At 37.3% G+C, this 22603-nt stretch overlaps 1 protein-coding gene across 3 annotated transcripts in view; it reads left to right on the top strand.

Annotated features, from left to right (window-relative positions):
• Positions 1-22603, top strand: part of BMPR1B (bone morphogenetic protein receptor type 1B) — a 151885-nt gene that overhangs the window by 64234 nt on the left and 65048 nt on the right. The window contains exons 2-3 of one of the 3 annotated variants that reach the window (XM_032861404.1): positions 726-820; positions 5409-5538. The exons of 1 other annotated variant lie outside the window; for it this stretch is intronic. In XM_032861404.1, the coding sequence (XP_032717295.1) occupies positions 5496-5538 (43 nt within the window). In that variant the 5' untranslated portion in view covers positions 726-820; positions 5409-5495. The remainder of the gene's footprint in view (positions 1-725; positions 821-5408; positions 5539-22603) is intronic. One more of the 3 variants, XM_032861408.1, reaches the window with a different exon arrangement.

Below are 22603 nucleotides of genomic sequence, written 5' to 3'. Positions count from 1 at the left end.
ATTTTATATAACAAAAAAGATAACTAGAAACAAAATTAAGTACATATCTACTCCACCCCCTTTTAACTAGAAAGCACAATGGATTTTCCTTTTCCCTGATAATTAAAGACCTTGACTCCAGAAAATACTTTCTACAAATGAAATGTTGTAGTAGGGCTCCTATACTGACTGTTGTTTGCTTTTCCTGGTATCAATTATAATAATATATTATCTCTGAAATCTGAATTTTAGTGAGACAGTTTTGTCATTTTATTAGTAGGTTTATGAGAAAAATTCCTTGTGATTAAGAAGTACTGTTCAGTCTGGTTAAAATCAGATCATATTTCCTTTGCTAAAAATGTAGCAGAGTAGCCCACCTGCAACCCTGTTTATTCAATTAAGGGAAAAACTTATCTTCTTGGGACAGCTGCTGTTCATAATTCTGAGTCTGGGTCTTGTGGGAATCTCTTAGTTTGCTTATGAGCCTTTATCATGAACTTTCCCTATGTAGATTAAAAGATTGACTTGGGGGAAAGAGAGCATGCCTATAGTCCAGGAGGGCTCATGCCTGAATCAGAGGTGCCCATTCCTTTTCTACTTGTTAACTAGCAGAAATGTCTTTCCGGTCATGGGGTTAGGGTGGTTGGGAAATTGCCCACACTGACAAGCCCTTCTCAGATAGGAGGAGCTCATAGTCATAACAAAAACATTTTCCCAGAATATTGTTTCATGCTTCTCCCACTCAGGGCCATGACCATCATGAGGGCGGGAAAACGACCTCTGGGCCTTGAGGTTTGTGCATCAGAGTCTGAATAACAAGTGATGCTGAAGCTGATTCAGGGTAAGTTGGACTATAGTTGGGGCAGCATTTAAATACAGTTGAAATGCAGTTGCCCTGTAGAGTACAGGTTAAGTAAGAGTTCTTTCTTTTAACTTCAGAACCCATAAATATAAGAACATTTGGAACAGTTTAAACAAAAATCAAAAGATGTAAATTTTACGTGGGGGTGTGGCCATTAGCACACAAAAACTAGATTGTTGCTGGATAGTAGTTTTCACATTGTGGTCCCTGCCTCAGCATTACATGGGAACCTATTGGAAATGTAAATTTTGGGGTCCTACCCCAGCTTGATGGAATCAAAAAGCTCAGGGGATGGGTCCAGACATCTGTGTTTCAGCAAGCCCTCCAGGTTATATTGATGTGTGGCTAAAGTTTGAGAACCACTGGACTACATTATGTTGCTGGTGAGTAAACTTGAACTTTATCCCACATGCAGTGGAAATTTGTGGATGATGTGTGAGCAGAGTTATGGAATGACGAGTGTTTTAGTTAGATAGTAGAGTCTTCTGCCTTGCTTTTCTAGTTATGGACTCCGGGAAGCAAACAGAGACTTTTAGAAGGGAGGGGGTTGGGGGAGATGGGTGAGCCTAGTGATGGGTAGGATTGCATGGAGCACTGGGTGTTACCCGCGAATAATGAATCACAGAACACTGCGTCAAAAACTAATGATGTGCTGTATAGTGACTAACATAACACAATTTTTTAAAAAAGGAATTTTAGTTTAGAAAGTATAAAAATGCCACAATGTTTGGTGATCTCATTCAGAAGGGTATATTAGTTTGTACTTTCTTGTAACTTAATATGAGAGTTGTTTAATGACTTAATAGGACTTCAGAAGTTTCAGACAAGTAATTTTTTATTCACTGGAAATTATAGAATGATGCTTTCTTTTGTATGCCATTCTATTCCCTAAACTTAGAACATATTACAGATTTAATAAGACCTAGGTGTACTCTTAAATCCTGAAGATATTATCCAAATAATTTCAGAAAATTGCTGAGGGCATTCCCTGGGTCACTTTACTGTGTAATTCTTTCCCAAGTATGTTTTGCATTTTAAGTGTTTTCATTTTTTCCTCTTAATCTCATTATGTATCAGTAACACATGATGTGTTGGCATCTTCTGGAATAACACATTTGTTCCAAGTGAGAAGGACTAGGTTTAGAAAATCTAGTTGGCCAAGAAGGTTACCGGATAGAAACTTATATTGAATCTAAAACTAATGTGCTCACATTTTCCATCAGAATTAAAATGGAATGAAGCCAAGAAGGTACTATTAGAAGTTTGCTGGTCTTTGCTTTGTATGAATAGCATTAACTAAATATATCATTTAGTCCTGTAGATAATAGACATGTTGAAAAAATTCTTTTACCTCTAAGTCTGCAGACTTGGGGCCAACTGCATAAAATCAGATTATATTATACCTCTTCTTAAGAGTCATTAAGATTTAAGATTCTCTAGAATAATTTTCTTTTACTTCCAGATGGTCTTATTTTTATGTTTAAATGGCAAATTGGTATTAAAATGCAGTAGGTATTTCTACTCTTCAGCAACTTAATCCTATAATATATCTTAGAACATATTAGACTTGGGTCCTGTCCAGGATTTGGTGGGAAAAAGCAGTAGCCTTTTCTGATAGGAATCAGAAAAATTGAATTTTAATTGTTGACCCATTACTAAATACTGATATGACTTTGGGCATAATTTTCATTGTCTCAGAAGATGAGATGGTATATTAAAATATTGAAATAGTTAATATGGAAAGATGGTTTGAGGCATGGATATTGTAGCTAAATATAAATAAATATACAGTGACTTGGAGAAGCCATTAATTTATACCTTCATTTATCATACTTTTATTGTACACCTAGTATCTTCCAGTATTGTCATGTGCTCTGTGAGCTCAAGGAAAATATTCCCTGGTCACATTCTGGAGGGGAGGCAGACAAATACAGTGAATACTTTGGGAACAAATAGATGTATATCTGACTGAAAGGAGGTAACAACTAAGTTGGCAACTAAAGGTTAATAAGGAATTATCTGGGCAAAGAAAGGAAGTGAAGAGATTCCACACAGAGGGAACCAATGTGACCAAAATCTCAGAGAGACCGAGGAGGGCATGGGGTAACCAGAGGATGGCCGAGTTTAGTGTTAACTACTGCATTGGAGGTGAGGGGTAGTGAGTGGCTAATTCGAGATTGTAAGCAGGGGACAGAAGATGAGGGGGTGTGTGGACCCAGATAGGAAGCACTTACATTCTTCCAGTGGATTGTGTAGATCCATGACTGGCTTTGAAAGAGGAGTTAACATAATCGTATTTCCCATTGTCTTCCTTTTCAGTTAATGGCGGTTCCATCCTTGTAATCTATTAGGGAAAGACCTTTGGTATTATCCTTAACTTTTCATTATCTCTCATATAAAACATACAGTCCATCTGACAGTTATTTTAATAATGTCTTTTTTGTGCACCCCTGTGTACCACTTCAGAATCCTCTTGCGACTGTGGGCAGCCAGACATGACCAATGGGGGACAGGAGCTGAGGGAGAAGCACTTCTTAATTCCCCAGGATGGATACGCTGAAACTCATGTCATAATACTTTTAGTGTGGGTGAACTAGATAACTCATTCTCAAATCGCCATTTTTTTCCCCTCTCTATTTCTTAGCCCGGGTCTTGTACTCCTGTTTCCTGGGATGACATTCCCAAGTAAACTACCTTGGAGCACACAGTTGTCTTAGGTGCTACCTTTCTGGGAGACTAAGGTCATGGTAGTACCCTCAAAATGTATCTTCAGCCAGACCACTTCCTGTCACCTCTGCCACTACCAGCCATCAAACCACAGTCAGTGCTTGTCTCAACAAGAAAACAGCAGTTTTCTAACTGGCTTGGTACTTTTATTTTGGCCCTCCATAATCTTTTTTCAGGACAGCGAGTGAGTGTTTTATCCAGCAAGACCCTCTAGGATCTGCCCCACTTCCTCTCTGACCTCACTTCCTACTAGTGTTCCTGGTGCAGGATAAGCTGGCACCTCCTATTCCTCAAGGATTCCAGCTGCCCTTCCAGCTCAGAGCTCTTGCTTGCTCTGTCCTCTCTTTAGAGCACTCTCCCACCTCATAGCTCCCTCCCTTCTCAAAAATTACTTCCGCAGTGAGGAAATTCTGGCCATCCACTTTAAAGTAACAGCCACTCCCAGCATATTCTATCCGCCTTCCATGCTTTGTTTCTCACCACAGCACCTAGCATAATTAATATGCTTTCAGGTTTATTTTGCTTACTCTCTCTTTCCCTTTGGTAACTATAAGCTTTGTTGAGGCAGGGAGTTGTGTCTGTTTCTTTCCACTGTTCCATCCTTGGGGCCACCACAGAGCCTTGGTACCCAGTAGGTGCTCAATAAATAACTATTGTGTTAAGCAAGTGAATGAATGAATATTTTAGAAAGTAGAAGTATTTTAGAAAAATGTAAAGATGGTTGAAGGAAGATAGGTCTAGAGAACAGAGATTAGGAGCTTATGGCAGGCAACCAGGTAAGAAATAATGAGGGCTGCACTTGTCATCTTTTAAGGGCATCAGTGGAGAGTTAAGAAAAGATGACAGAAAAATTAGAAGAGTAGAATGTTGTGTTGTAGATGGATTGTATATGACGGATACGAGAGAGGGTTGCCTCTACGCAGCGTCTCGGGTTTTGGTTTTGGCAGCTGGGAGGATGTTGGCCTCATCAGAGTCATCAGAGAGATGCTGAAGGTGGAGCAGACTTAGGGAGGTGATAGGATGTAGAGGCTTCAGGAAAGAGGAAGGAGAGCTTCATATTTAAATATGTTGAGTTTGGTGTACCAGCAAGACTGCTTATAGCATGAAATGTTAGAGACCCAAGAGTCCTTTGACTGGGTAGGACTGGAGCTCAGAAAAGGGTACTTGGGGATTAACTAGAGTTAATAAGGGAGTTGTAGCTTGAGGTAGTACCCTCACAAAAATCAAACAAGGAAAACCCATTTATTACTCTGTGTTCCTGTATAAGCAGAGGAGTTCTTAACTATGGTCACTATTTCTTTCCTTGATTATTTTAGAAAAAAATGAGAATGAGAAAACCTTGAAAAAAAGAAAAAAATATCATCTCCTTGATTCATTTTTATTGGCACATTTTGAAAGAATGAAAAGGGCATTTATCTTAGGATGATGTGTCTGAGTACCTCTGGAGTAAAAGGAATTTACCTTGAGCTTGTCCTGGCCAGCCTCAAACTCCATATTTTACTTTCACAGCCATCTTCTTTTATTGAAAACATGTTGAAGTATTTTTTTCCCCCTTTACTCACCGGAAATGAGTAAGTTCTTTAGTAAAATATCCAGAATGCATGTAATAAAAAGTGTCTAGATGTTTCAAGTAAGATTTCTGAAATATGTTTGTCTGTTTAGTAATACAAATTTTATGTGGGTATGTTCTTCACCAACATTTTTCATGTATTTTGAAGCTTAGATTTTTGCCAATAGCTTTTATACCTCTGGTGCTTTTTATTACCTTATTTAGTAGAGAGTTGAGTGTTTGGAACTGGTTTTCAACCTAGAAGTTTATTAAACAATTTGATTTCCCAAGGGGCCAACACTATTGGAAAAGATTACTATATACAAATCTCTAGGCCAGTGGGGATGGGAAAGATACTGCCCAAGGAAATTTACAGAAATGAAAACAAAATCACGTCTGATCTGTGATCATCTTATAGTTGGTGAGTACACCTTAGCTCTGGACAAAATCTTGTTATTTGAATTGAATCCTTGCTATTTAATCTCATGTTGACACTTTACATTACAATAATAAGATGTTAAAGATCTCATAGTCTTAGCATGATTGGGTACTCCCCAGGGAACAGAGACATTAGGGGCTACACTGCCTAAATTGTTATCAGTAGAGCATAGATTCTGAATACATACATGAGATTTCAGCTGTGTTGCTGAAATTATATTTAAAATTATAATTCTTCATTAGCTGGAAGAAATTCTAAGAACCACAATTCGACGAGCTAAGAGACTTCATGTTTAATTAAAAGAACCTTTCATATTTACTTACAAGAAGCCTGGGTATTGACAGAAACTGTGAAAATGAACAAAAACCATATTAGCGTTCTCTGTAGCACCAGAACCAAGTCCCAAGATGTGTAGTTGGAAGCTGGAGACCCAGGAGAACCAGTGGTGTAGTTCCCATCGGAAAGCTGGGCAAGCTTGAGACCTCAAAAGACCTGATGTTTCACTTTGAGTTTGCTTGCAGAAAAAACCTGCCTCAGCTTGAAGGCAGGAAGAACTCTCTTATTTGGAAGAGTCCACTCTTTTGTCCTATTTAGGTGTTCAAGTGATTGGGTGAGGATCATTCGCATTAGAAAGGCCAATCTGCTTCACACAGTCTGTCAGTAGAAATGCTAAGCTCATCCCAAAATACCCTCATGGAAATACTGGAATAATGTTTGACCAGATATCTGGGCACCCCTTGACCCTGTCAAATTGGCACTTAAAATTAACTATCACAATAATTTATATTAAATCTATTCAAATTCACTTAATCAATAAACATTTTAAACACAGCTTTGTAGATTCAGCATAAGGCAAGACATTTTGAGAATCTAAAATAGAAGACAGGGGGCAGGTAACCCTTAGTAAGACCAAAATAAAGTATTATAAAATCAAGAAAAAAAACCTACAAGTTTTTTCAGTTTACATTCTTTCCCAAGACATTTTTCATGTATATTGAAGCAAACTACATGGGACAGAATTGAATTTCTTATTCTGAATTTTAAATTATTAAATAGACATTAAGAAAAGCATATACTTGTTTTTTCTCTCTTATTCCTTTTTTATTTGTTTATGTCAAAATATATACTCATCATGAAGTTGGTAGTATAATTATAAAGTAATGAATCAATATAAACTTACTCTGTTAAAATACTCATCTAGTAGATAGCACAAAAAACATTCTTTAGTATTTTTTTTGTCCCCAAGTTGCATTATTTTATTCTTATATCACAATTGTGAGCTATTTTGTGCTATGTCTTTCTGAATTCAGGCAGTATACGGTGTTTCTGTTTACTGGACGTGGTAGGTTAACAAAGTTTTTATTTTATTTTTTTATTTAAAAAAGCAAGGAGCATCCTTATAAACACAATTATTTAGCCACAAAGTATAGCTTTTTATATTCTTATGAGTATGTAAGGACTGCCTTTACCCCACCTGGACCCAGTCCCATCCAGATTTCAGGGAGTGAGAAATACAAGGCAATGACCATTTTAAGAATCGGTAAGTGTCCAGTTTTCCCAACACAATTTATTGAAGCGACTGTCTTTTTAAGAATGAAACTCAACCATTCTCTTACACCATACATAAAGATAAACTCAAAATTGATAAAAGACCTCAACGTGAGGCAGGAATCTGTCAAAATCCTAGAGGAGAACATAGGCAGTAACCTCTTCAACATGGGCCACAGCAACTTCTTTCAAGGCATGTCTCCAAAGGCAAAGGAAACAAAAGCCAAAATGAACTTTTGGGACTTCATCAAGATCAAAAGCTTCTGCACAGCAAAGAAAACAGTTAACAAAATAAAGAGGCAACCCACGGAATGGGAGAAGATATTCACAAATGACAGTACAGACAAAGTGCTGATATCCAAGATCTATAAAGAACTCTGAGTCAACACACACAAGACAGATAAATTATGTCAAAAAATGGGCAGAAGACATGAACAGACACTTCTCCAAAGAAGACATACAAATGGCTAATAGACACATGAAAAAAATGTTCATCATCATTAGCCATCAGGGAGATTCAAATCAAAATGGCATTGAAATACCACCTTACACCAGTTAGAATGGCCAAAACTAATAAGACAGGAACTAACAGGTGTTGGAAAGGATGTGGAGAAAGGGGAACCCTCTTCTGCTGTTGGTGGGAATGCAAGTTGGTGCAGCCACTTTGGAAAACAGTGTGGAGATTCCTCAAAAAATTAAAAATAGAGCTTCCCTATGACCCTGCAATTGTACTACTGGGGTATTTACCCCAAAGATACAGATGCAGTGAAAAGAGGAGCCATCTGTACCCTAGTGTTCATAGCAGCAATAGCCACAGTTGCCAAACTCTGCAAAGAGCCAAGATGCCCTTCAACAGAGGAATGGATAAAGAAGATAATGGTCCATATATACAATGGGAGTATTATGCCTCCATCAGAAAGGATGAATACCCATCTTTTGTATCAACATGGACGGAACCGGAGGAGATTATGCCGAGTGAAATAAGTCAAGCAGAGAAAGTCAATCTTATGGTTTCACATACTTGTGGAACATAAGGAGTAACATGGAGAAGGAAAAGAAAAGTGAATTGGGGTAAATCGGAGGGGGAGACAAAGCATGAGAGACTGTGGACTCTGAAAAACAAGCTGAGGGTTTTGGAGGGGAGGAGGTAGGGGGATGGGTGAGTCTGAGGGCAAGCTTGCATAGAGCCCTGGGTGTGGTGCATAAACAATGAATCTTGGAATGCTGAAAAGATTAAAAAAATATATCTGTAAGTGTATTTGGCTTATTTAGACACTTTAGAGTCACATACAAAACAAAAATCTGATTGTTTTTAAATTTAAAAGTTAAGAAAAATCTTTAAATGATTTAATAATTCTGAATTTGGCTCATGTTGGAAATTATAGAACTAGCGACTCCATTAAGTAAACATTTTAATTTTCTCGACATCAATGTCTTATTTTCTCCAAATGTGACTGGTGTGTCTCTTATTTATAGTTACAAGATTAATGACAAGGTAGCTACTTTCATAATGCGTAGACTTTATAGACATAACTTTATGGAAAGCTATATGTTTATCTCTCTTGGTTGAGGATGTAAAAGAAATGTTAAGAGAAAAGGGGAAAAATTGTTGCTGTACGTCTGGAAATAGCAAACATTATTTATTCTTCTTTTATAGGTACTTTTTTAGCCTGCTTTAGTAAGAATCAGATGTGGTGGGTTTTTGAGAGATTCGTTCTCTGTGAGTTAATATTTGACTTGCCAGACCTTCTGTATTTGCCGAGCTGACCTTGGGAAAACTGGTCTTGCCTTGATACCTGGTGGTCATCTCCCTACTTTGGCACCTAGGAAATATTTGAGGCTGTGGCTTCATCAGGAGGAAGCTATTTGTGTGATAATATTCCCTGACCTGCTGTGTAGGATTGGTGTAAAATACAAGACTTTGTCATTGCTTTCTTTGAAGACTCAAATCTAATGTGAACCCCCCCCCCTTTTTTTTATGAAGAAGGTTTGTGGCTCTTTCAAAATAGCTGGGCCTGCCCTGTTGATTTAGATCAAAATCATTTCCTCCCATCATCATAACCATTTTACTGTTCAGTGGTGCAGAAGGCAGCGTGAAGAGTTGGTGTAATGTTTTGGATCATTCAGAAGTAGATGAAAGATAAAAATGGAAATATCTCCAACAGAGGTGATACTCTGGAGAACTTCTTATAAGAGCAAAAATAAAAGTATCCAAGTATCTCTACACTAAGAATTTTTTTTAAAGTTTTCTAATGATGTGAACAATTCAGATAAACATCTAAGACAAAACCAAAAGTTTATAAGTCTGCTTAGACTTTCTGCATGCTTATTCCATTTTGAAGTCTTAACTGTTTTCTCTTTTAGCTTTTCGGGAAAGGAAACACAAATTCTCTTGATGTTTAATGAATATTTATGAAGTCCTCTGACAATTAAGGACTCATTAACATTTCACTTTAAAAGAAAAGAGTTAAAAACACTTTTAAGGCCAAAGCAGAATGTGGTAGCAAGGAGAAACTCCCATCTCTCATTGTTGTGAACTGTCAGGTCAGAAACGCTGCAAATGAATGCAGATTTTTTAAAGAAAGGATTCTAGGTAGTAGTTTGAAAATAATAGACATGTTTTATTTTTACACAATGACTTTCATTTTGTATTGACTCTTCGTGAATAATTTTTGGCTTGTTTTCTGAAGATACTCAGAAACCCTGCTTTTATATGTCAAATAATGTGTAGATCAGATTTTGGAGTCAGGCTTTTTTTGTGTTTAAATTTCAGTTTCAACTCTTTCTAGCTTAATGACCTCCAGCAAGTTCTCAGTGCCTCAGTTTCTACATTGCAGTTCAGGGTGGGTGGGGGGATGGTGTTATAGGACTCATTAGCTTGTTAGACAAAGCACCTGAGTTAATGCATGAAAAACACTTAAATTGTGCTGGCACACTGGTTTTCTTGGCTTTGAGAAATCTTTCCTTTTAATTTACACTTCTTTGGCCTTTGTTTTAGGGCCTTGGGAAAGGTCTTTGTTTCCTCAGGCTGAGGTGCTGCGAGAATAGTTAGTGAATGAATCCTCACTTCTGATGGGTAGCACTCAGCTTTCTTTTTTCATTTCAGATTTTCTCCATTCTTCATTCCCAGCACCCTAAGGCTTCGTGTCTGGCCATTTGTAGCTACCTTGGACTGCAGCCATTCTCATGGTCCAAGTACAATCCACAGAAAGTAAGAATGCCTAAATATACATTTACTCACTTTCAAAAACACAGTCTTTTAATTGCTAAAGTCAACAAGCTTCTTTTTTTTTTTAAAGATTTTATTTATTTATTTGACAAAGAGATCACAAGTAGGCAGAGAGGCAGACAGAGAGAGAGAGAGACAGGGAAGCAGACTTCCTGCTGAGCAGAGAGCCTGATGCAGGGTTCCATTCCAGGACCCTGAAATCGTGACCTGAGCCGAAGGCAAAGGCTTAACCCACTGAGCCACCCAGATGCCCTCCAGTCAACAAGGTTTTTGAAGCAAGAGCGGTTACACCATTTTTGCTGTCATTCCTTATAAATCATTGTTCTTTGGTAGTATGGAAATAAAGAAATACATGGGCATGAAATCAAATGGGAGCCTAGAAAGGTACATGCCGGCTCATCATTATTTTAAATATGAAATAGAAGTATGTGTTGGGATGAGCAGAGAAGTCCTAAAGCATCAGTCCACATCTGTCTCTTTCTGGAAGGCTTCACACTTACAGATGTCAGCAGTGACCTGGAAGCCAAACCTTGGTAATTCTGCTGATAAATATATTCCTCTAAAGAACATCCCACTTATTCTTAAGTAATTTACCATCCTGCTTTGCTTACTATAGGTCATAAGTTTAAATTTGTCTTTGTGAAGTGCTGAGTTGCTGTTATTTAACTCAGAACTTATCTTTAAGTCAAGCCTCATAAAGTTAATAATAATTAGTCATAGTTACCGCTGGAATTTTTACTGCTTTCACCATCTGCTCCTCTCAGTATATGCAAGGTGTTAGATCTATTTCACAATAACTGAGTAAACTTTTACTTCTAATAATTACTTTCTATTGGAGAAGTGATTGATATTTATGGTTTTTGAGAAGATGATGGGAATCTTCTGTGACTTATTCTTCGGTTTTCTAGATGCATCATAGGGAGGCTTCATTTCCACTGGTTATATGTGCATGTTACAGTATTGGTGATGACCCTCATATTAGATTATAATCCATTTACCATTCAGTGACTGTTGTGTACTTGGGTATTTACTCCTAGTTTTGATGTTGTTAAATTTGTCTTTATTATTCTTAGCCATCCAGTCCTCATTTTGGAGTGTAAACTCTTTAGCTTAGAGAGCTAAAGAGAGAGCACAGTTAATTATTTCTGTATTTTCCAAGGAGGCTTGGAAATGGAATGGAATGCAGAAATGGAAATGTTCAGTGAATAGGCTTATCTCTTTCCAAGAGTTCTACCTTAGTTTATAACCCTCATTTCATTGTATAAGTAGTAAAGTTTCAGGATGAACTGGTGCTCTGCATGGAGGGATGAGCTTATTTTGTGCTTTGCAGGAATCCTTTCTGACTGTATTAACAATATACTCTAGAAAGTGCTTATAGTCAGCTTGTTTTTTAGTCCATTATTATAATGGTTATATTTGCTCATATAAACTACTATGACAAGTTATAAAGTAAGTAATATGGTTTTTTAAAAATAAGATTTTATACTTAAAAACTTTGTTTTGAAGATTTGTGGAAGCTAAAATCAGAGTTGGATGAAAAAATGTGCCCGATGAAAAAATTTCATCAAATAATGAAATTCTTGGTCACGAATTTCAGCTAATAATACAGAAATTGTTCACATTTATATGGGGAAAATTGTGCTTAAGGAATTGTTGTAACCATTTTACATATATGCATGAACAAATACTGTTATTATCCTCATTTGACAAATGAAAAATGGAGATTCTTGGAGGTAAATTGGCTGAGGTCACACAACTAATCTTTCAAATTAATAGTTAACGGAGTGACTTATAAGTAAATTATACTACTTACTAGTGATACTTGATAGGCTGGAATATACATGCAACTAACTCTTACTTTAGCTAGAGTAACATATACAACATGGTGAATCTCCATGGAAACATCAGAAAAAGAAGCATGTGTCTCTGATTGGGCAATGTGACATAGATGGTGAAGGAGAGGGACACCATTAGAGGCTGAAAGAGTATTATGAACAAAGGCATGGGAGTATGAAGAACATGGTGAACACAGTTGAGAGTAAGGTGTGGATAGGGAGTAGATGATGAGAGGCAACAAGGCTGGGAAGAGGGATGGGACCAGTTCATGAAGAGCCTTGAATGCTTTCCTAAGAACTTTAGAAACATTAGAGCTTTTGCATACTTTGTTTTAGCTTTTTAGTTTTGTGAGTTCATGCATGTGTGTTGTTATTTTTAGAAGGCAGCAGTGCAAATAATAGATTACAGAAGTGGGAGAGAGATCAGAGAGTACTATAGTAGTACTAATTAGGGACAAGGATTAAGGAGATAGAAAGGAGGGGCTCCAGCCAGTAGCTCATATTCTGCCCAAAGGGAACATGGTAGACTGTCCTGTCCTTGCTGTTGGGGGGAAAAGAAATCAAAGCTGCTCACACCTGCTGATGGTGATGATAAGTAATCTTCCTTCTCCTTTTTATTATTATTATTATTAATATTATTTTTATTGAGTGATTTGGTTAAAGCAGTTAAATGGAGTAGAGAAAGTCTCATCTTGGCCTTAAGACCTCAGTTCTGATCCTCAGTCATTTAAAAATGGGAATAATTGCACCTGCCTTGCTGGCCTCTGGTAAGAATTGTATGAAATAATTGGTAAGTATTTGATAAATAGTAGTTGTATTTCCTGCATTTGCTAGTTATTTCAGGCATTATTTATTTGTGTGCAGCATACAAAGCCCATGGCGATAGCCTTTGTAGACAGTAAAGTGTTTACCGGCAAGCCGTTTTCTACAATTTTTAGATTGTCTTTATACATTTTAAAGTGAGTGTTTGTATTACATATATGTTCTCTTAGCTCTTTTCTTATTAAAAACCAGGAAATTAGAGTCCCATGAAGTTATATTATTGGCTTTACATGATTATATATCAGTGGAAGAGCCGAGGGAAATGATTACATGTAGGCCAGTTTTAAAACTTCAGTAACACTTTATGTGGATGTTATAGAATGCACGTGTGTATAATTTCTGCATCTGACACACACATATATGTTCATGTAAGTATCTTGTGAAGTTTAAGATGTTATGAGGATATAAAATATCATTAGAGAGTAATAGGTAGTATTACCTAGCAGTTAGCAGTAACATGTAAAGTGAATTGCATATGGCATACAAGGCATGCTGTGTTATGCTGTGTTAAAGATACATTTATGGAAAGTGCTTTGAAGGCAAAGTTGATATGACATACTAAACAGCCCTAAATATGAATAAGTAATATTGGTATATTTCACATGATGCAGTGTTCTGTAGCATCGTTTCTTTAACAGTACCACATTTCTTTATCAGTACTAGCAGGAGCCATGATAATGAAATTTCCACATGTCTTTTCTTCTAAAGAGTGAAATCATTTTCTAGAATAAATGAGAAAGTGGCTAAATTTGACCAAGAATTGGAAATATTAACTAGTATCAGTACTTATGGTAGTCCCTGGTAAGTGATGAATGCCAGTAGCTCATTTATCATGCTCTAGAAAATAGATTTGTGTGTGTCTATTTCTTAACTAGAGTGTGTCTTTAGATTGGTGGTGGATTCTGGTAGTGGCTTTATACCTTCTGTAGTGGAGTGAAAGGTGTGTGCTTTTCTGTGTTACAAACACCAGAGTGTTTACTGTCAAGTTTGAAGCCTGGATTTCTGTAAAATGAAGCAAACTAACATTTATTGGGCATTTACTCTGTTTCAGTCACTGGGCCTTTTGTGCTACGTGCTTTATGTATACTTCATTTAATCTTAGCAACAGCCATGTGAAAGTAGACATTATCATGCCTGTTTTCAAGATGGAGAAATGGAGGTCTACAGAAACTAATGTATTTGCCCAGAGGCATACAGCTTATTAGTGGAACTGGGCATTGATCCAGCCATGTGCTGTTTTCTGTAAGTGCTGTCCAGTTTCCATTGGGATTAGAGTCATCATTTAGAACCGTCCTCTCAAATCAATGTTCCAGTGTTATACTCTTCTTTAACCTAAAGTAAAATTTAGTTGAATTGACTCTGTCAAAGTCTTGTGTTTGAGTTTGAAAATTTTATGGCTAGGGAGCAAAAAGTGTCAGAAAAATTCAACTAAATTTTTGTTTTCAATTTTATTTTGTCTTTTTTTTTTTAAAGATTTTATTTATTTATTTGAGAGAGAGTGAGCAAGAGAGCGGGCATGAGCTGGAGGAGGGGCAGAGGGAGAAGCAGACTCCCTGCTGAGCCTGATGCCAGGCTTGATGTGGGACTCAATCCCAGGACCCCGGGATCATGATCATGAGCAGAAGGCAGACGCTTAACCGACTGAGCCATCCAGGTGCCCTTGTTTTTAATTTTAAAAAGGGGAGATTTTTACCAAGTAACAGTCATAGTTAGAACACACACACAGTTGAGATAACATATCATAATATATGTGAAATATTTGTGTTAATCTATTCTCTCAGATGATCCTTGCAGCTTCCAGGATAGAGGAGTTGTTCTACACACCCGGTTTATTTTTTTATTGCATGTGTTCAAGGAGCCTCATGCTATACTAGGAGGTGAGGATGTTGTGGTTAACCGATGAGATGTCATTCTTATTCTTACGCACTATGTATCTATTCTAAATATTTCATCAGAGAGTGAAATAATAGCACATTTAAGACCTTGTATTGGAAAGATACCTTCAGAGTTTCTCCATAGAGTATTTGTAGGTAGGGGGAAAATGTTCTGCTAAGGGTGTCCCTTCTTCAAGACCTTTACATGATATAAAATCTCTGACTTTTCTTGATTCATAATTGGCTGTTTTCTGCAGCATGGAGGAAAAACTGATTGCTGTTTGGAAATCACGACTTTAAGTGAGTTAAAGTCAAGACATAAACAAACGTAGTGAAAGTTAGAGAAAAGCTTGTCTCCCTGTAGTCATCCTTTCAGTGTTCAGATATGAAAAAGCAAACCAACCAACCAACCAACAAAACACCACACAGCAGAAACAGAAAAGACTGCCTGTGACAGCTTACAAACCCAAACCAAAGCAAACAAACAAAAATCAACCAAGACTAATTAGTGCCACATTTGGAAAACTCTTTTTCTCTTTTTAATTACTTTTCTGAGAATGTGAGCTTTCTGTATCTGTTTGTTTTACTCTCCTATTAATGAATCGTTTCTTCTGAAGAGCTTTTCAACATTTCATAACTGGCAGCATCTAAGTGGTGTTAGGTCAGCTAAGGTTCTGTACGTTAATTATGCCATTTAGAGACCAATTAAGAACATTAAAGCATATATTTACGTTAGTAATTGCTTTCACAGTCATTTGGTATACATAATACTTTTGTGAACAATATAGTGTTTCCAAATGAAAATTTCTCTCTAGAGTTCAAAAGAGTTCAATGTTTTCTTAACTTTTTCTTTTAAAAATCATCTTAAACTCCTTTCTCTTCCACCATCCTTAAAATCTCCTAACTTATCTTAAACTATGTGTAGTTTTCTATCTCAGTTCTGATGGCCAATAGTTGGTCATCCCCTGTGGGAGTTCTCAAAGTCTGATTTGCAAGCATAATAATGTGTGTATACATAATAATGATGTATTTACAATGATAATGCAAAAGAGATAGTGGGTAGAACTGCTGGCAAAATCTTAGCACAAATCAACACAGAACCCCAAACTGTATTCTTACATTCTTCACTGCCATGTTCTCACAGTAAAACAAGCCACCAAACCATTCAGCCACTGAAACATGAAACCCGCCAACCAAATAAACAGTCACTCAACCAACCAAACACCAAACAAAGAAAGCTAGCTTCATCTAATAATATCCTGAATGAGGTAGTAAAAATTTTTAATTTTATTAAATTCCAACCTCTGAGTCAATGTCTTTTTACTATTGGGTGACAGAATGTGGAGCATATGTAATGAAATTCTTCAGCATATTGAAGATTAGTGGTTACTTTGAGACTTTTTTCATGAAACACAACTTTTACTAGAAAGAATGACAAACTATGGTTTTTTAGGTGTATTTACAGACATATCCTCAAAAATGAATGAAGTGAGCCCGTTACTTCAAGGAAGACAAATGACAGTATTTATTCCAAATGATAAAGCTCGAACTTTCAAAGAAAAATTAGGATTTTGCAAAGCCTGTATCTACAGGCCTAGCTGAGTCAATCAGTTTTTTTTTCAACCAGTGCCCATGTTTCATATTCATGTATGTGTAAAAAATCCATTCAAACTATCCTCTAGACAGTAGATTGTAATTTATCAGAATATGAAAATTTCATCAGTTGGGTTTCAGATTCCACATTGCATCTGACTTTTAGGAGACTCCTACTTGTCCACTTTTTGTGAAGTATCAAAGATTAACCACTATTATCTAAGACTCTTAAAATATATGTCCTTTCCCAGCTATGTATTTGTGGCCACATTTTCTTCATATATGTCAGCCACAACAACATACTGTGATTGATTTAATGCAGAAGCAGATATCCAATTTTTTCTATAAACGTTAAAGAGATTTGAAAAAAATGTAAAACTGCTCCACTTTGCTCAGTGTTTAAAAAATATGTTAAAATGGGATTCATTACTGAAATTTTTTTAATTGAAGTGCAGTGAAGTGTAGTTAACACACAATGTTATGTTAGTTTCAAGTGTACAACAAGGTGATTCCACAACCGTGTGTTTTACGCTATACTCACCACAAGTGGGGCTACCCTGTGCCACCATGTGACACTATTCCCATTGACTATATTCCCTATGCTGTACATTTCATCACCATGACTTATATATTCTATACCTGAAAATCTGTATCTTCCCTTCCCTTTCACCATTTTTTCCCATCCCCACCCCGTCCTCTCTCGCAACCATCAGTTTGTTCTCCATATTTGTGGGTCTATTTCTACTTTTAAAAATCTGTTCATTTGTTCTTTAGATTCCACTTACAAGTGAAAACATATGGTATTTGTCTTTCTCTGTCCAACTTATATTACTTAGCGTATTACTGCCTCGGTCCATCCATGTCACAAATAGGAAGTTCTCGTTCTTTTTTTTTTGATGAATATTCCATTATATGTACACACACACCACATCTTTTTCATCCATTCGTCAATTAATGGACACTTTGGTTGCTTCCATATCTTGACTCTTGTAAAATAAAATGGGTTCATTATTATTAAATGAATTATACATTTTTAAAAATTATTCACTTTTGATTTCTAATGTGGTAAATATTGACAACTTTAATTGCACAAACAAAAATTTGGTGCCTTTGTTAATTTAATAATAAAAAGGGTCCTGAGAACAAGACATTTGAAAACTGCTCTCTGGAGGAGTCCTTGCTCTTAAACAGAAACTAGAACTTATCTCTTACATTGATATGTTTCTCACTTATTTGTTTTCAGGTGGGTCATCTCTCTCAGCTCTAAGTTTCTCATTTATAAAATAAGCATTTTGAGGAGTATATTATATGAGATTTATAAATACATAAAGATTTTATTTATTTGTCAGAGAGAGAGCACAAGCAGGGTGGGGGCAGCAGGCAGAGGCAGAGGGAGAAGCAGGCTCCCTGCTGAGCAGAGAGTCCAATGTGGGGCTTGATTCCAGAACCCTGGGATCATGACCTGAGCTAAGGCAGACACTTAACCGACTGGCCACCCAGGCGTTCTATAAATGATTATGTCTTATTTAATCCTCTCAAAAACTCCTTGAAATGTAGATATTATTATCATGAAGTGTTTGAGACCAAAGGAAATTAAGAACTTGCCTAAGGTTACAACTAATAAATGGCAGAGCATAAATTGTTGTATTTTATGAATGTAATATTTAATAACATCTTTTCATGATTTAGATATGAAAAAAGAATGGATACTAGCAAAGTAGAAGTTATGTAGGACCATAATGTGTTTGAAGTAGAAGGGAGGTTCGAAAACATATCTTGGTATCATCTATTTTTTTTTTTTTTTTAAGATTTTACTTTTAAGTAATCTCTACACCCAATGTGGGGCTCAAACTCACAACCCTCAGATCAAGAATCACATGCTCCACTTACAGAGCCAGCCAAATCCCTTCTTCCTACCATATTGTTTTACTGATAAAGTAATTCAGGGTATACAAATATATAGTATCGTGACCCCTAAATTGCTTTGAACCTGTCAGTATTTTTATTTATTTATTTATTTATTTATTTATTTATTTATTTATTTGGGGGAATGAGAGAGAGAGAGAGAGAACAAGCAGGGGTGCTGCAGAGGGAGAGGGAGAAGCAGACTCCCTGCTGAACAGAAAGCCTGACACAGGGCTCCAGGCTCAATCCCAAGACCCTGGGATCATGACCTGAGCAGAAAGCAGATGCTTAAACAACTGAGCTACCCAGGCGCCTTGAACATGGCAGGATTTTTAACATAATTATTCTTATTTTTACTTAGTCTCCTTTTATTCTTTTTCGTTTAGCCAGATGAAAAGAACTTCAGTATATTTGGCAAGAATAACTATGTTATCTCACATAGATGTTTATGAAAACAAAAACAAAAACAGGGGCGCCTGGGTGGCTAAGTCGGTTAAGCCTCTGCCTTCAGCTTGGGTCATGATCCCAGGGTCCTGGGATGGAGCCCCCCCCCCATCAGGCTCCCTGCTCGCTGGGGTGCCTGCTTCCCCGTGTCTGTCTCTCTGCCTACTTCTGCTCTCAATCTGTCAAATAAATAAATAAAATCTTTAAAAAACCAAATAAAAACAAAAACAAACACAAAAGAGAAAGAAGGTTATGGTAGAATAGCCATTGCTTTCTCTGAGGAATGACAGATAGATACTCATTACTTCTGTTGGTAACAAAATTACCAATAGATTTTATTCTGGCCCTAGGAACTCAGTACATGTTAGAAATTTAGCTGAAGTGATCTAAAAAGAGTGTATGAGGGAAGATTAATACCATGTTAAAGCAGAAGGAACTGCAGGTGTTTGGAACAGGAAAGTGCTTATGATAGTCAAGGTCAGACAACCCATCTCCTCAGAGTAGACTAATAAGATTTCAGGATAACACTCATGTTTTTCGTGATTTCTAGAGAGGAGGTCATAGTACTTACTATACTGTGTGTGCTGATGCTTCCTCTCTTCACCTGCAACCCAAAATACCTTATGGAAGATGGAATTAAGGTTTGGTACCATCACTCTGTTTATTCCTTTTTGCCTTTCTTCCTAATTTGTTCCCATTTAATATTGCTAAGTAGAATATAAAACAAGTGGGGCTCCTGGGTGGCTCAGTTGGTCAAGGGTCTGCCTTTGGCTCAGGTCACGATCTCAGAGGCCTAGGATCCAGTCCTGCATCAGGCTCTCGGTTCAGCAAGGAGTCTGCTTCTTCCTCTCCCTCTGCGCCTCCCCCCTGCGTGTACTTTCACTCACTCATTCTGCCCTCTCTCTCAAATAAATAAAATCTTAAAAAAAATTAAAACAAGTTTAATTGATTGAGTTAGTATGCTATGCCAGCATAAAATTCAACCTTTATTTAAATATAGTTTATGTAAATAATAAGCTCAAGGGAAATGAAAGTTATTTCCAGACTACTCTGTTTAATTTTGGGAATTCAGGACTGCTGTTCATTTTTGGCTGTTTGTCCTGTCGTTGCTCCCCTTTCTCTAAGATAGCATAGTCTCCTTTCAGTCTATTCTAGTCCCTTCTCAGCAAACTCAGTCATGCAGACTCACAAGCATAAATAACTTTTTATTATGTAATATTCCCTCAATATGTAAATGTAAGTGTCAGCCTTAAAATCTGCCTGAAATTAGGTGAGCGAAGTCAGGAATATCCATATTTATAGCCATAGCCTATATATATTTAAAAAAAAATGTACTTAGTTGTGAATGGTTTCCTGTGTTTGTAGCCAGGCAGGTTCGGATTTGTTTTTATCCCTCGTGTCCATGGCTGGTTATGATTTTAGGCAATGGGAAGTTATATGTCTTTTCCCCAAATTCTTTATTAGGTAAGGATAGAGTTGGGAACAGAGCTATTACATGTTACAGGGTTTGCAATATTTTGGTTACCAGAGCAACCATGGCATCTTGCTGCACACGAGTCTTTTCTGTAGAAACACCTGTTATCACTCTTTGTTGCCTGTCTAGGGAACACAGTCATGGGAAAAGCAGTCACCGTGCAGCTCTGCTATATTATGGTATTGACTCAGGGTCATTGGCTTTGCAGTGAATTTCTCATCTGGACAGGTATGTTTGGCTGAGTCTTTTCTGGTAATCTAATTCATTCATCGGCATTCCTTACACAAACATGTCCTGAGAACCTGTGTTTACTGCTTAAGCCTTATTGGTAAATCATCACTGTGCTGCCTTTTTTTTTTTTTTTTCATAAACCATTCTGGACATTCTGGAGATTTCCACTTAGTAGCATAGCTAAGGTTAGAAATCATGATTCTTACACCTGTTTGGAGTCTAGTTATCCTGTTACATATGTGACTCGTCTTATTGTAAGAGTTGGTGCTTGGTTACATGTTTTGAATATAAGTTACTACAAGATAAACATGTCAAATTTTCCTTTCAGGTTTTTTTTCCCCCCTTTCTTTACAGTACACTTGTTTTCTCCTTGTCCTAAGCCCTTTCTTTAGCTGGGCTGATCCAGGCTGAGAAAACTGCTCTTTGCTCATAACCTGGGAAGGAACGGATGAGGGCCCGTCATTCTTTGTGAGAGAGGCGGTGTTCCTGGGGGTGCATCTGGCTGTGGGAGAAGAGGACACACAAATGGTGGGGAAACTCCCCTGAGATGACAAGCAAGGATGAAAGCTCACAAGCACCGAGGGGGGGCGTGGTGTGTTGAGTGGGGGGCAAATAGGAATATTTCACACCTGGTGTTTCCTATCTTCTCCATGGGAGTGGAGAAGAAGAAAGGAAACATCTGGGTATTTAAGAATACTGAAGTTTTCTAGAAGACTTTGGGGGTTGGGAGGCAAAAAATGAGAAAGGAAAACAGAAAATGATCTCAGATCAAAGAGCACATACACTTGAATAGAGAGAGAGCCCTGCTCCCGTTTTCCCTGTATATCATGGAATTTCACTGGTAAAGGCCTCTGGGTTTGCTGCTACTAAAAAGAAAAGGAAAGCTGCAAAACTTGGTATACATAGATAAGAAATATATAAGTAAATCTGTCAGTACCGCCAGTACTGCAGAAGACGTTTAGAATGGCATGGTGCAGCTCGCTGAACAGGAGCTCTTGTTCGGGGCATCACCATTTAGGCACTTGATGAAGGACTGAGAAGTAGAAAAAGGAAAAAAGAATGTTTTAAATGTTTTGGTTTTGGGATCCTTAGCTGGGGGCGGGGGTTATTCAGTAGTGAGACATTTTTGAGGTTTGGAAAATACTAGGAATGTTTGGCAGGAAGAGATAGGTTTTATGACAGTAATTTGTTACTTGTGGGTCCTCACTCTGGACAAGTGTGTGTGTGAGAGAGAGAGAGAGAAGGAAAAGGAAGGCTTATAGAAATACTAAATTTTTTGAATGACTGTTAATATGATTGACAGTGAATTATTAAAGTTGAAATTGATGTGGTTATTCTGGAGTATTAGTAAAGATAATCAGAAATCTGTGACTATTGGGTCATTTTACCAGTAGGCAGAATTTTTCCAATCTTAATTGGAACCTCGTCATTCAATGGCAAGAACGTTCTTCCAATCACTTCTTTTTTTAAAATGAAGAAAGTTGCTGTTTCTGTTGAATAGAGGTTTGGAATGACCAGGCATATGGGTTTTTTTAGCATAAGCACTGGTCCTTTCAGGGTCTGAAATACTACTGCCCTCTTTCTGTTTCAGGCTGGTTACATCCAACAGTCAAAATATAGTATGGTTTGGGGCGCCTGGGTGGCTCAGTGGGTTAAGCCGCTGCCTTCGGCTCAGGTCATGATCTCAGGGTCCTGGGATCGAGTCCCGCATCGGGCTCTCTGCTCAGCAGGGAGCCTGCTTCCCTCTCTCTCTCTCTCTGCCTGCCTCTCCATCTACTTGTGATCTCTGTCTGTCAAATACATAAATAAAATCTTAAAAAAAAAATATATATAGTATGGTTTTCCCAAGGCCTAGTGGCTGTTCATGTGAACCAGTTACTCTTAAGTATTTGTTACTGATATCCCCACATTTAAGTTTTTTGTGAGTTGTCATAGTTTTCATGATATGACGAAAACTTATGTGTGTTGATCTTGAATATTTTACCATTGCTGTACCTGTTGTATTGTCAGTGAAAGTAGAGCAGAAGAAGTGATATTGGAGAAAAGATTAAAGGTTTGCTAAGAGGTGGTAGAGAGTTTGCTGTTACTAGCG

The sequence above is a fragment of the Lontra canadensis genome, unplaced genomic scaffold (assembly GCF_010015895.1).
Source record: "Lontra canadensis isolate GAN:19392208 unplaced genomic scaffold, GSC_riverotter_1.0 scaffold1, whole genome shotgun sequence".
Lineage (NCBI taxonomy): Eukaryota > Metazoa > Chordata > Mammalia > Carnivora > Mustelidae > Lontra > Lontra canadensis.
This window is presented reverse-complemented; position numbering and strand designations above follow the sequence as displayed.